The sequence below is a fragment of the Neolamprologus brichardi genome, chromosome 3 (genome assembly GCF_056152115.1).
Source record: "Neolamprologus brichardi isolate AB-2024 chromosome 3, ASM5615211v1, whole genome shotgun sequence".
Lineage (NCBI taxonomy): Eukaryota > Metazoa > Chordata > Actinopteri > Cichliformes > Cichlidae > Neolamprologus > Neolamprologus brichardi.
In genome coordinates, this window is record NC_142106.1 from 37016619 (window position 1) to 37031646 (window position 15028).

The following is a 15028-nucleotide window of genomic DNA, read 5'->3' on the forward strand; positions in this document are numbered from 1 at the left end:
ATGATACAGAATGACAGTAAAAACAAAAAAAAAAAAAACCAACAAAAAACCCACAACACACACACGCCTTTAAACAGAGCGTATCATCCACAGTGACTTTCTTTTAATCATTTCGACCTGCAAAAGAGTCTGCAGGTCAAAATGCTAACCTGCTGACACTTTAAAAAACACAACAGAAACAACCTGATTGCATTTTTCCATGATTTTGCTCGGTTAATTAATGTAAACTGAAAGAACAGCTGTCACCTCGCAACATGCTACTCTGACGCTGCTCTGCCTTTTTAAGGGGCTACTCAGCATGTACTTTGCTGCCAGCTATCAGAGTTACTGCCAAAATAAGCAGAGGGAGTATTTCAATATGTTACCCGCAGATTACAGCTTCAGTTACTGATTAAAATTTAAAGCAATGATTGACTCGTGAAAAGGAAAAAAAACATATCAAACAGCTTAATGTGAGTTTAGCAGCTGAAGCTTGAAAAAAATAAAAAATAAATTAGGTCATGCTATATTTGATTTTAAGAAACCTTTGATGCACTACCAAGTTCACTGCCATTTGTGGTAATGGCTTATTGATCAATGCTGGTTATCTGACTGTAGAGAAGATCCGTGCACTGTTGTGTAAACATAACCATAATCCCTGCTCTGTGTGTGCTTGACATATTTCCTCAGGTGAGGAAATATTGAGTGACCCATGGAGACTTTTGTCCTGCAAATATCTCTGGTGCGGCAGATAAGAGGGGCCCTGCACAGCGCTGTCTGTAAAACAAGACCGTAAAAATGTCTGCAGGTGGTATTGAACTAAGCGGTGAAATATTGTCTTTGTCTAATACTCAGTTTTGGGCATCTGCTATGGCCGTGAGGTGGTTTTTCCTTCTACCGCTAAGGCACAAGAGCGTTATATTTAAATCAACATTTAGCTCCAACTAGGACATCAAAGAGCACCAGTGGGCAATTCGGAGTTGTTTCTCAATCTGCTGTGGCAAATTGGAGCCATAATCGAGCCACTTCCTCCATCCATGTCCCTCAAAAAAAAAAAAAAAAAAAAACAGAAAAAAAAATCAAATTTATACTGGAACCCTAGCCTACAGTGCTTGAAATTGCTTTCTGCACCATGCCTAATCACTGAAAAAGGGGATGATCCAACTGAGCGTCTGTGATTTGTGTGGGAGAAGAACATTTGGATCAACTTTGGGCTGGAGATGTGTTGGTTAATCTACTAAACATCAAAGAGGAGAACGGAGAGGGAGGAAGTGCACAGGGGGAGGAATTTATCGCGTGGGCTTGATTGGAAATCCAGCAGGGACACTCTGGTCCCCCCCTGTAATCGTCTGTAATCTCCTGTAGGTTGTATGTGGCCTGAGAGGAGCTGAGAAGCAGCCTATTACCCACCTCCTGCCGATGGGAGGTCCTGATAATACGCCGTTTGAGGACGACGGGAAATGAGGGAAGCCGAAGAGGAAAGGAGTAATACACAGAGAGGAAAGGGGTCGTCTTTTATTTTATTTTATTTTTTAAACCCAGGCATGCATAAAATCTGATCTCGGAGAACGTTGGCCTTTGTTGATAATGAATTGATCATAACTTCCTCAACAGTGAAAGATCAATATGAGCTTGTCTGCAGCTTTACAGATATCTTTCTCCCTGAGAGCTTTTAACATGCGTTTCAGTCAATGGTACTTATTCCTAGTGCATCAGAGAGTATTGATCAACAAGCAACTTGAAGCTGGTGAGAAAAGGGAGCAACTTACCCTTCTGGACTGAATCTCATTAACATACAGAGGCAAAAGAAACTCGCTGATTCCCTCCATGCGAATCCCATCCTGGTTCAGCTTGAGGTTTCCCATTCCATCCTGAAACAGAGTCATGATCATCAGTGATGCTGTAAGAAGCTGTGTTCATTTTCCTGATTTGATTTAAAGGATTATAGCTTCCCAAACGTTTTTTAAAAAAGAAAAAAAAAGGATCCTGGCGTCGGTGAAGTACATTAGACGGAGCAATGTAGCAGACAGGCCGGTGGACAGGCAGCGGGGCTGAGTGACAGGGAAGAAGTAGGACATGACATCGAGGTGACAATGCCACAGACACTCAGCACTGTCAGGGTGACAGGCTGCATGCAGTGGGAGGCAAACTGAGGAGGAACAGACTAATGTGGCAGCTATGGAAGCGAATGTTGAGAAGACTCATGGAAATACGAAAGAAATTAGATTTATGGTCCTGCTGATTTGCATGAAATAGTATTAGCTCAGTATTGTATATTAATATGCAAGTTTTGGGGGTTTTCTTCTTACCAAGGTCAAAGTGAGTAGTGTTGTACTGCACTGTGATACATTCAAAGCTGCTGCTAATGTTTTGTCCACTGCATTTACATAAATGGGCACGTGTGATAAATTGGACAAAATTAAAGACTCTGCTGTGGAAAAGAATGGCTGCGAACAATATCAGAGCTTTTTTAACCATATGGGACCTGACAGTCACTGCCACTTACACACCAGCTTTCTTAACTGCTATCAAAACGGCTCAAGCTGCTCCTCGCCACACACGGTTTAATGATTAATAACTGCAAGAGCCAGCCAACTCCTCTTTGAAAAAGGACCAACTTACATTTCAAGCAGCGCGCTGTATTAGAATTTAACAGTAAAATCAGACACTTGGCATGTAATAGCAGGAAAACCATTAGAAAGGAGAGACACGTGACATTAAAGACATCCATATTCTGCAGAGATGGTCCGTTCCAGCTATTATCCATTATCTTCCTCACCTTCAAGTTTTACATAAGCATTTCTCAAACTGTGTGACTGAGCCCATAAACTCTGCAGGAAAGAGTTCACAGAGGTCACGACGGAAAGCTGTTTTTCTCATATACTTCTAAACGACAGGAAGTCTTTCTGTAGCCACAACTATCGCCTTGATTTGGCTACACAATGGGATGTGTCATTGAGGCTACATCCATCATTCATAAAATTAAAAAATAAAAAGTATATGGTATGAACAAATAAACATCTTATATACATATATAAAAACAAGAAATTTTGAGAAATCTCTCAAAAAATTTGCTTAAAACTAGTTCAACGTTCAAATTTAACCACTAAAACTGATTCTTCTATTCAGGAATGCAAGAAAATAACTGATTTGGTATCTTGATTAAAAAAGCAACAATGTTGTTTACTCATTTTTTTTTTTTTTTTGGTAGAACTGTACATTTGAAAATAAATGGATGACAACAATAATTATAATTTCATGTTAACATAAAAAAGGATTTTTGGTAATTACCAGCTTATTTTTATGTGTTGCATTATTGTCCCAATACTAGTACTTAAAATTATTTAAATTGTTCATTTATTTATTTATTGTTATATTTGTTTTAATTAAGTAATTTCTTTACTTTTAATTAATTAATTAATTTTTCTCTCTGATTGTCCGGACTGTAAATATGTTCAGTGCATCTTAGTTTGTGTTCTGCTATGGAAAAAGAAAAATGTTTTTTTAAAAATTGAGTCTCAAAAGAAATTTGTTCCGCCTTAACTACCTTTCCACGTGTTCAGGATTTCACGTTTAAGTTTTCATTATTAATAGCACAACGTCTGGGTAACCGTAGCTGTTAATTAACGCTGGAATGAACAAAATAGGGATCGTTAATAACAAATTTGTTTCATTTGAGATTTTCCTGCAGTAAGAAGCTAAATTTAAACTTTTCAGCTTTAAAAGTTGTCTGGCCATCTGTGTGATTGAACTTTCTGAAAAGCAGCACATCATTGGTGGGATCTTTTGCTTCACCTGCACGCTTTAAAAAAGTCATGCCAATAAAAGTCACACCGATTTTTCAACTATCTAGCTGTACAGCTAGTCCTACCTCTCTCCACAGGTAACAGCCCAGTGGTTTGCACTTAAATTGATTCTTTGCCATCCCGTTTCAACAGAAGCTACATCAATTTTAAAAAAAAAAAATGAAATACCAAATACTGTATGAAATGAAGCATGATCCCGCAACTTCACCTCACATTTACTCGGGGCTGATTTTGGGCTGTATATAATTCAGTAGAAATTGGACAAGGTTATGCCTTGCTGCACCACAATGAGCAGACTGAAGTGTGAGGGCAGCTTTGTAGGGATGTGTATGAACAGATTGGCCCTGAGGGATGTGTTGAAAGAGTCCATAGCGGCACAAATGGATGGAGTGAATTACAGAGGCAGAGAAAAGCAGGGAGAGCGCCATCATGCATGAGAGCAAAGAGCAGGGACAGACAGGAGAACAAAGTCAGGGGAGTTTAGGAGGTGTGTGTGGCAGTGTGGAGGTCAGACTGTGAAGTTGCTGCTGTGCTGGGAGGAGGCGGCATAGTGGGTGTGAAGAATTCAGCACACGCTGCAGTCACTTAAATAAGTAGATGGGAGGTAGGAGAAAAAGGAGGGCGTCACAAACAGCCTCAGTTTGATAATGTTCAAAGCCTAAAGGAGACCCTCAGCATCAGTGAAACAAAGGGTGATGTCCCAGAGGAGGAACTCCTGCCACAGTTAAAAGAGAAACTGTAGAGCCAAAAACAACCTGAGCTTTACCCCCTCTGCCCTCGACAGACGGGCAGAAGTTTTGGAGTTGTTTCTTTAATGCTACATATCTGCTTTATCATCCTATTTGATCCAGTCAGAGGATGAGGGATCCAAGATAGCACACGCACATAGCTTCACCCAGAAAAAAATTAATAAATAAATAAAAAGGGAAAACAGCCCACATGGTTTTCAGACCAGTGACTTCAAAAAGGATTGAGTCACATAATCCATTTTCCCATATTTAGAGGGGAAAAAAGCATTTTCAGAGAAACTTTATTTTTAACAATCAATGCTTTTGAGCAGTGTGCATCATCAGGCTGCCCATGTGATGTAACCGCAGAGATATTCACACACTCAGCTTGCCGGAAACATTCAGGTTGTGACTTCTGATTTACCGGGCAGCTTTATCGTGAGCGTTTATCCCGTCCCACTGGATTATTAATCCTAAGATTAATAGTTGACTCAAAGTCTTAAGAGCTTGATTGCTAGACCTGCAATGAATCCCTGTTGGCCTTACATCATAGTGCTTAACATCATTGTTTGAACTGAGCTAATAATGTTCATCCTGGAGATTATAAATACTGAACAACTACTTTTACTGAAATTCAGAATAGAGAGTCAAATTCAGAAGCAACTGAAAGTGTGATTAGGTTGTGATAACAGCACCGTGGTGTATCTCTAGCCAAGCAGAATACCTGCTAATGCATTAACATAGTGAACACGCAAGACAGTCTATTACTTTTCTAATGATGGAATTATCATTGAGCAATTACATATACTGTATTTACACAGCATATTACAATGTTAAACCATGTTACCACAATAAAACAAACAAACTGTACAACCGCGATACTGTATCAATACAAGGATGCCAAATATCGATATTTAATCAAACAATTAAATTAAAATTCTCCTGAAATACTACAAATATGAGTGATCATCTGATGCACGACCATCCAGAGATAATGTTAGCCAAAAAAAACTTACATTAAATTATCTCAACTGAATTACCATCCAGCAATAGACACACGTAGCTTGACAAAGCTAAATCAGACAAAGCTAATGGCTCGGTCACATGAGTAGAAATAGGAGAGAAACATCCTGCATCTCCAAAAAAAATAAATAATCAGGTGCTGTCCGGTGACTGTTTTGAATTTTTTCATATTCTGTGGCAGACTAAGTGGTTACCCAGAACATGAGGGTGTTGCACACTCACGATCTCTTTTGGGGACAGGGCGATTGCACAGGTCACCTGATAGGAGGCAACCTTTCTGCAAACAGCTGCAGTCTGACTTGGACTGAATGCAATCGCTCTGAGAGAGATTGTTGAAGGTTTGCTGTCTCGTTTATAGAAAGATTACCAACATGTTGCCGTCAGTCTAAATGAGTCTTTGTCAGTGAGCACAACTCCAGGGGACTCGACCCAACTGACTGCCAGCTGGTTATAGTCTGGTTATATTTCTGTGGATTTCTGTCTACGTAGACAACAACAGATATGAGATTTTTGATGATTTATTACAGTTATATTACCAATTTGACTCCATTTAATCACTCACTGATAGCAGACTGACTCTTTCTGGCAACATTTATAGCAGGTTTTAATGAAACAGTAATGCAGTTTTTATGTACTGGAGAAAATGAAACTTAATGTTGAGGATTTTGTCCCTTGATAGGATGTCAATATGGCTGCTGAGTGGAAAATCTCACTTTATTTTAAATCAAGCATTGTTGTGTGCACCAAGTGTTCAAAGTGACTTATTTTTTTTATATAAGTTCTCCAATACCATCTCATTTTAATAAATGATAATCAGTGGCAACTTTAAAATGTAACAGCAATGCCCTCGTGGTGCGGTTCTTAGAAGCTACTGTTATGCTTTTTTTTTCTTTTTTTTTAATGAAACTTGCTGAGTCCTGAGAGATCTGGAGCAGCGAAGTGCATTTTCTGAAGCAACACCAACAGCACTGATAAGGTCTTTCACTCATGACATAGATTGATGACAGAAGAAGGAGCAGAGGAGTGATTGTAATAGTCGAGGGGATTTGGGGGGTTGGGAGGGGTGCTGCCATTGGGAATTTGTTGACAAAATGGTAAATTGTGTGCATTGTCCCTGAAAATGTCACGGGAGGAGCTCGCAGCTTCTGCCTGTTTGGATTTTGCTTGAGATTAACACGTTCTGCTGCCAAGGCTTTTCCTAATACTACAGAATCCAGACGAATCCAGTACACAGCACGAGATGCCCGTTATATATTTGATCCCCTATATTTGTAACCCTGCTGTCAATACTTGTTTAGTTTAGACACTAAAGCAGTCTCAATCAAATCTAACTGCTGTACACTGGCTGATTTGTCTGATTTACATAATTATGTTATTATTATAAATGCTTTTCATAGGAGAGGGTTGGAACACAGCACAGACTGGAGTGTATCAGAGAGGGTAAAGACGGTAAAGCGAAGACAGTGCTGCCAACAACTTGTTAGCCTACTCTAAGTGCAATAAAAGCTTCCAACGACTGTTAATGTGTCTGAGAGAACAAGACGCACACCACAAATGCTGTTCTGGATACAGCATTATGGTTCTGGAGTCAGTGGTCGACACCTCTGATAGGCACAGGAGGACGGGCTAAGACCAACACTTCGTTTCAGTGATGCTGGATTTAATAAGAGAACAAGCCTTTTTTGCAACAATGAGCTTAATTGTGCACATCTGACAGCTCTGAAGGAGAGCCTGACAGCTTTAAGGAGAAATTCTGGACCAGTTTTCTTTACATGTTTGAGGACAGCACTAGAGCTCCTATGAATATATGTATAAATATATGATCTCTAGTGCTGGTCTCAAATATCTACCTGCACATACAGAAATAAGATTTCCTCTCAGGCCACCCCAAACACAATACTGTTTATTTTTTTGTCTGATGAAATTCAGTCGGAGATTTATTTGTCCTGCAAACTTTACTCAGCTCCAGCTGACGGCGAGTCACCCTGACATTATTCTGCAAGATAATGTGGGAATTCATTTTCCCCTCAATAATGGCCACCTGTTAGGAATCAGAAGGCAGCAAAGCAGCCAAAATCATGACCGCTCCCTTTATCCACGGGAGTCCACAAATCACAGACAAGCCCTGGCTTATTCAAATACTGCTCTTCATACTTCAGATTAGAGCGGGACTGATATAGCAGCAGGCGGATATTATTGCCTAATATTAGCCATTTGCTGATATATATATCTACTGGGATTTTTATCAGCTGGTAAATAAACATTTAAAAACACTATTCCACCAATATTATGAGTGCTGGCATTGCATAGTCTGTCCACCAGAGGGCGCTAACCAACTTCCTTGTAGGCATTATGTTTTTGGAACGCCACAGACAGAAGTAGTCCACTTTCATGACTCTGCAGCGGTCTACATAGGCCGGGTCCTTCGAAGAAAAAGCCGGAAGTGCAAGACTGTGAAATTGGATGGTCTAGCCTTCAGATTTGCGTCACCGCTGTCTCGGTGGAGTTTAATAAACTCAGCTGTCTGCTCCTTGCTATCTAAAATATAACAGGACACTGCCGAAATTCTTGACCATCTCATACTTCTTTTTAATCAGTTTTCTGTTTGATGTTTATTCAGCTGTGTGAAAATCCCAGAGGAACCCACCCGAGGGATTAATCAGGTTTTATTTAATCAAATCTAATCTAATAACTTTGATCTCAACCAAACCAATTTAGTCTGGAACAAATAAAACACTGAAAAAAGCCAAACAATAAAATTTTTAAGTTATCCGAGTGACTTAGATATCGTGTTTAACCTGAGTAGCGAAAGATATCGGGGGTCTGAAAACGATGAAGCTGCCATTGTTGGAAACTGGAATTGGCTGGGCCACGAAGGATACACCCGACCCATCCTTCAAATCTGGGGAAAAGGAGGAAGCATTTGTCGGCCGCATTCGTGGGAGTCTACGAATTGGGACAGCCTTTGTCGCGTCGCTGTGACATAATCGGTCTACAAATGCGGCCTCAGGAGGATGCTGCCTACGTTTCGGGACACAGCTATTGTCTTCCTTAGCTTCTCTGTCATGTGGAATTCTTTTTTCTCTTTACCGTCTCCTGCTGGGACTGATTTTTTTTAACCATGGCTTTGTAAATTTGGGTGTTATCTGCATAGAAATGGTAAACATGTCCATAAAAATAATTATGTCAGCTCCCCTAAACCACTGCTGTAGTGCACTGCTCCTCTCTTGATCCTAAGCCTTCTGCAGCCGTATATTAAAACCACAGTGGCTAATCTTGGTCTCAAACTGGCCTTTCATTTTATGCAAGACAAGCAGATAAATTCTGTAAATTCTCTAATACAACCTATAGCTACAGAAAAGGCTAACATTGTTATCTTTTTACAAAAAACAGCTAAACGTGAGGTGTTTTTGGACAAAGTTTGTGTTCTCCATTCTTTAAGCACCGGCACCGTTTCAAAAGTACCGGTTTGGCACTGGTATCGGATAAAATCTAAACGATACCCATCCCTAAGTGGCACAAATAATTTGTGTGGCATCTTATTGAATGCAGAACAGCTGATTGTTCTGTAAATAGTTTGAAATGGTTATTTAAAAAATCAAGGTAAAAGGTAAATAGATGCAAATAATAAATAACTGCAAACTTTGTTTGCAAAACTTGTGCACAGGATTTTAAAATTGACAATTTATATTTGCATTTAAAGTTATGAAATATGATTCATTAAACATGTTAATGTTTAATGAAGTTGTTACAGTAAAAAATATATACTTTTCTACTCTGATTTTATGTTTTTTTGTCTGATTTTAATCAATTTTGTTAAACTAAGCTAAACTGGCTCCCTTTAAAACACATCTTAAAACTCATCTTTGTTCCTTGGTATTTAAATCAGAATCAGAGTGGTGTTTTCTTACCTTCTATTTATTATTATTAATATTATTGGTAAGGGGTTTTTTTTGTTGAGAGTGTACTGCTCCTTTGTATGATACCTTGTCAAACTGGTGTTTTCAATAAAAAGTGCTCTATAAATAAACTGGATTGGACTGGAAAGAACCAGCTGATCTGGGCACAGTAACCCACGAGTTGTTGTGACAATAAAACAAGATCATTTTTAAACAGCAGTCATGTGATCTTAGTAAGAATTCACAAATAAATACATGTAACAAATGTTATTTAAAAAAAATCTCTTTATGTTTTTTTTGCCTGCAAGAAAAATAATTACTGGCCCATATCAACTTTTTAAATCACCGAATATTAACATCAGTCAGAATCTATTCATATGCTGACTTTAATGATGAGATCACAGGCTTCCTTCTGATAACTCAAGGTGTGTGTTTGCCGTGCTGTACTCACCACTGAGAAATTCATAACCTTTATGATCCAGACGGTGAGGGCCAGGTTAACTATCATGGTAACCAGGAGCAGTAGCAGGAAGAAATAAAGGCATCTTTTTCTCCACCCGTATAAACCCACCGGGTACACGGCATCGCAGCCTGGTCGTTGGAGGTGCAGGGACTGGGATGCAAGAATAAACTGCTCCTGGGTAATCTGGAAAACAAACTGTGTGTTAGTCAGCTGTCAAGGATATATTCACTCCGCACAGAAGCAATCCCATATTCTAAGTGGTTATTACCTTGCGAGTGCCGCTAAAATGACTCTATGCTGAGGCACGGCTGTGTTATTTTACAATTTTTTTTTTAGTGGTGCCACTACGCAAAAAAACAAAAGATGAAAGCATGGCATGAATATCAGCTAGGGTATTACCACTAGATTAAGAATTTATATCTCGACATCTTAGACCACAGTTACAGATTTCTGCTGAGAAAATTGCAAATAGCCAATTTATTTATTGGTTGTTTGCAATGTGCATAAACCTGGAAACAGCACAGTAGCCCAGTGATTAATCAAGCTGTGTCCAAAAGACAAGGTCATTTCGTGACTTAATTTTATTTAAAAAAACAAAAAACATAAGAAACCAAATCAAAGCCTTAAGGTTGTGCATTTCATCCCACTGAAGGAAAGAGGGATCATCTGTCAACATTCATTGATCAGAAGAAAAGCCATCAGTTGTCTGAGTAACTGGCCCCGAAGTGGAAAAGCTCTTAAACAGCATACACTGCAAGTCAATGAGCATAAATCTACAGCCAAAACTAGATACTAACGAGCTAATCATAGTGATTAATGTAAGCTACACTCTGGAAAACAAGGTCCTTGACCTTTCTCTTCTTCTTATATTTACGTTCTTTAAAAATCAAACTTCATTTGTACCGGCTTAATAACATGTCACAGCTTTGTTTTCACTGCTAATTACTTGTTGACATTTTGTCATTCCAGTACTTGGAAAAGAAAGTTACTGAGAGCAACGGCTTCCTGCAGATGACCTGTGCAGCATTCGCCTTGGGCTGAGAACTTCACAATGTTACTACCCATCAACCTTTCAGTGGAAAATATTTCACATGGCTGGCTTTATGGAGCTACATCCAGCACGAGATGTGAAACACACTTAGACGGTTGCCACAGGCAGTCAGCACACGACTAAGGTATAGGACTATTTTATTTTCAATTATTTTTTTTTTCAATTAATTTGACTTCCAATGATTATGAGAACGAGATAATCGAGAGGAAAATGGTCATTGTGCCATTTTCAGCTTCTCGGCGATGTTCTCGTTTTGCATCGTTGTAAATCCAGCCCACCTAAATTAACGTTTGAGAAAACACACTGTTAACAACCTTGACGGTTGCCTGACGTTTCTAAAGTAAAATACTTGTGACATCGGCACAGACCAACATAAAGCACGAAGCCCTGCTGTTCAGTATGCAACTTAGAAACTCCCTCTGATTTTTACAACCAATTACTGTGATGAATGATTCATCTATTAAGTGTGTTTTGACAGTGACCATGGGTCAACTCCAGCCTCAAGACAACACAAGATAAGAATTTATACCTTCAAATCAATATTACAGATTATCTTTTTTTTTAAGCTAAATCATCTGGATTTTGTTGGGCATGGGTAGCTGTGCCCAGCAGCTATCTGCAAACACTCACCTATGGTTACAAAAATGTGCCAGCCAGTGCACCAACTCTGAGGCTTCAAATCGTGTGGCCAGAAAGTCAACAGGTGATAGCCATCTTTTATGTACAGTCTAAGGTAAATTAGCATAAGTAATAAGGATGTGCCGACTCGATATCGGCCTGATATAGACCCAAAAAGGTGGATCCCATATCAATTCAATTCAGTTTTATTTATACAGCACCAAATCACAACAACAGTCGCCTCAAGGTGCTTTATATTGTCAGGTAATCTCTGACAATCATCCGGTGTCAGTCCTCTCAGTTCACTTCTCTGTTGGAGTTGGAGGTGTTTCACTGTAGCCACACAAACAGCTTCTGTCTGTATGTTTGCAAAACTGTTTCTCTTAAGAACAAACTGTGGTTAAAGTGAGCCATCATGGGTGAAAAGATCAGATGTGGCTTTCTCTCTTTCTCTCACTCATTCGCTCACTCTCGCTTTGTTCAGAGAGTTTGTCCAAGACGTTAGAAGGACGCTGCTTTAAGCTTTCCTTATACTTGTGATAAAGTAACGTGTTGTCAATGCCATTAAATATTATTTCACTTCAGCTGTCTCCTGTCAGCTGCGTAGCTGTTTGTCAATGAAACAGTAGCAGGCACTGTGATATTCAAAGTCAGTCTGATGCAAATAAATCAGATGCATAACACAAGTACATTGCTTTTCCATTGTATTTATCTTGTTGATATCAATTATTATTTAACTAACAACAAAAATTCTGGATATTTCTTGGATGTATTTTTTTCTTACACTTTATGTTACAAAGTTTGAAAGGATCTTTAAAGTTGAGTCTGATGTTTCTTTACACATATAACAATGATTCTCGGTCTCTGTTGTTCAGTTATGGTCACCCATTATTAATTTAACACTGGTATCGGCTCAGTTCCTGTTATCAGCAGATGCACACAGTCGAGGTATCACTATGGAACTAGAAGAAAGCCGGATCAGGCCATCTTTAATAAGTAAAAGGCTAAAAAGCGAGCTCTTCTTTCTACATCATTAAAGCTGCCTCCTTTTGGAGATTCAAACCACGCCAAAGCAATAACTTAAGCTACAGGCATGTTTAGCACTGCGGAGACACTGAAGTGTCCTGAGCCACTGCTCATCTCTTTGTATTTGGTGGGAAAATAGTAAATAGCCTTCAGACATTTATTGAAATATTTGCAAACATACATGGAAATACAGTAAAAACAATTTCTAACAAGCCTGAAAGTCAATAACGTGTAAGGTCACCTGTATTCTTCAACACAGCCTGAACTCTCTTCGGCAAGAAACTTTTACACAATGGAGCAAAAATCTCACTGCGCTTGTTTCCAACACCACTGAGCCTCCACCGTTTTCTGCAGATGTGGAAATGTCCAAATGTCCACAAAAAAACTTTGAAAGACCGTCAGAAAGCCTGGAGGACTATTGCTCAAGAACACTTTTAAAAGGGAAGCAAAATATAAAGAAATCAAGGGCGTCTCAAGAATTTTGAACAATGCTGTGTGTCTACACTCAGTCATCACAGATCGTTATCTTAAAAGATCTGAACATGTGCTCAGGGGGGTTAAAGCCCTGCTAGTCCCTTCAGATCTGCATTTTGCTCTGTTCTGTCTGTCCTGTACAAATAGGCACCAGCAGATCTTGTTCAAGCAAAATCACTTAAATAAGCTTTTGGCTTTGTGGACAGTGATGGCCCTCTACACACTATGACTTCAAAGCTTTATGCTTTACTAACATTTGTTTTTCTTTTTTCTACAATATGCCAGCATTTAGGGGTCTTAACTGTGAGATGGAACAATGTCCAATGAGGCACTGTTAGTGTGTAACGTTAAAAACAACTGAAAAAAATATAAAAATGCACTTTTCTTTCATTTTTTTATGCAGTCTGCTGAACCCAAAATAACAAAACATGACAGAGAATTTAGTGCTCCACTTCACCCCATCCACATAACACAGCTTAAATTACGATGCTCATTTCTGTGTTTTTCTATCCACTCCACATCAATCAAAACAGGATAAACTGGAATTTGATTGAAGGGTCGATTTTGCGCCATCAAAGTGCCTCACCACTCTGCCTGCATAACTAGGTGCCTGCCAGCCACGAAGAAGCTGCGACATGGGAGCTCTGATCTGAGATCAGAGAAGATGATGTCTGTCAAGTGCGGCTGTCCGAATGAGGGCGAGCAGTCGCTGTTCTTCAGCAGATCGTGACCGCTGGCTGACAGCGTGAAACTCTCGATCACAGGGTGCAAGGTTGGCTGAGCTCTCAGCTGCTCTGCTCAGCTGTAGCTGGCCTGAATTTATACTAAGTTTGCCATGCCACTCACTCACATAGATATACATGAAGAAAAGATACCAGCCCATACAATCCAAGATAAAACGTCCGTTTTATTATGTCAATTTTGTTCTTTTCGACTTTTTTTTTTAGACCAACAAAGCAGTATGAAATGCTTTAATTCCATTACACACACATCCATAGCTGACACACCTATGCACAGTTTCCCCCTGAGGGACCCCCAGATGTGTAATGCATGCACAAGTAAAGCCATGCCCACATGCTTTATTCACACTCAGCATGCCATTAGCATAAGACACTTATGGCAGGCATCATTAGCTTGTATGTGTTTCCCCCCCTGACAGACTTTCATTAACTGTGGCAGAACGGGCAAAGACTCTCAGCAGGGTAAAGAGTTTTTCCAAGAAGAACTCAACTACTTTGCCAAGGTTTGAGCACGGTGAAGCAGAATATATATATATATATATATATATATATATATATATATATATATATATATATATATATATATATATATATATATATATATATATATATATATATATATATATATATATGGTAGCAGACATCTTACTTATAGAGGGAGTCGTGCTGCACAATATCTGTTTTAACAGTCAGGACAGAGTCGCAGTCTGTGAAGGTATTGTGTTGTTGCAACAAATCAATGTCTCTTACAAGGGTGAGCAGTTGATGAATTTTAGTCATTATAAAAGCAGAGACACTGAAGGTGTTTTTGTACAACTGTGCAGCATTGCATCATCAGGCAGTGTGTGGAGTGGTGGTAAAAGGTTGGTGCTAGAAATAGGCACAACCTTCGGGCTGCGGATGAGTTCATGGAAACGCCTGCATTTTACTTTCTTTTTTCAGATTCTTTACTCCACAACTCCAACTCGTGACTTCATTGAAGAATGTGATATCCAAAAGACAAAGGGGGCAAAACATGAATTAATCTTATAGCTTTCCTGCACTGAGGGGCAACCTATCACATCATGTATACACTATAACTATTCTGTAATATGTTATATATACACACACACATGTAAATGGGACCTCTACTGCTCATTCCTTGCTCCATATTTTTATTCTTGAACTCTACTAGAGAGTTTTCACGACTCACACTTATCCTTATTTATCTTATACCAGGCC

The 15028-nt window shown here is 39.2% G+C and overlaps 1 protein-coding gene across 3 annotated transcripts in view; it reads right to left on the bottom strand.

Moving 5' to 3' along the window:
• LOC102787026 (zeta-sarcoglycan-like) overlaps window positions 1-15028 on the bottom strand; it is a 59451-nt gene that overhangs the window by 36192 nt on the left and 8231 nt on the right. For all 3 annotated transcript variants that reach the window (XM_035914547.2, XM_006806270.3, XM_035914546.2), the window contains exons 2-3: window positions 9887-10081; window positions 1749-1850 (exon numbers count right to left, since the gene is read on the bottom strand). In XM_035914547.2, the coding sequence (XP_035770440.2) occupies window positions 1749-1850; window positions 9887-10081 (297 nt within the window). The remainder of the gene's footprint in view (window positions 1-1748; window positions 1851-9886; window positions 10082-15028) is intronic.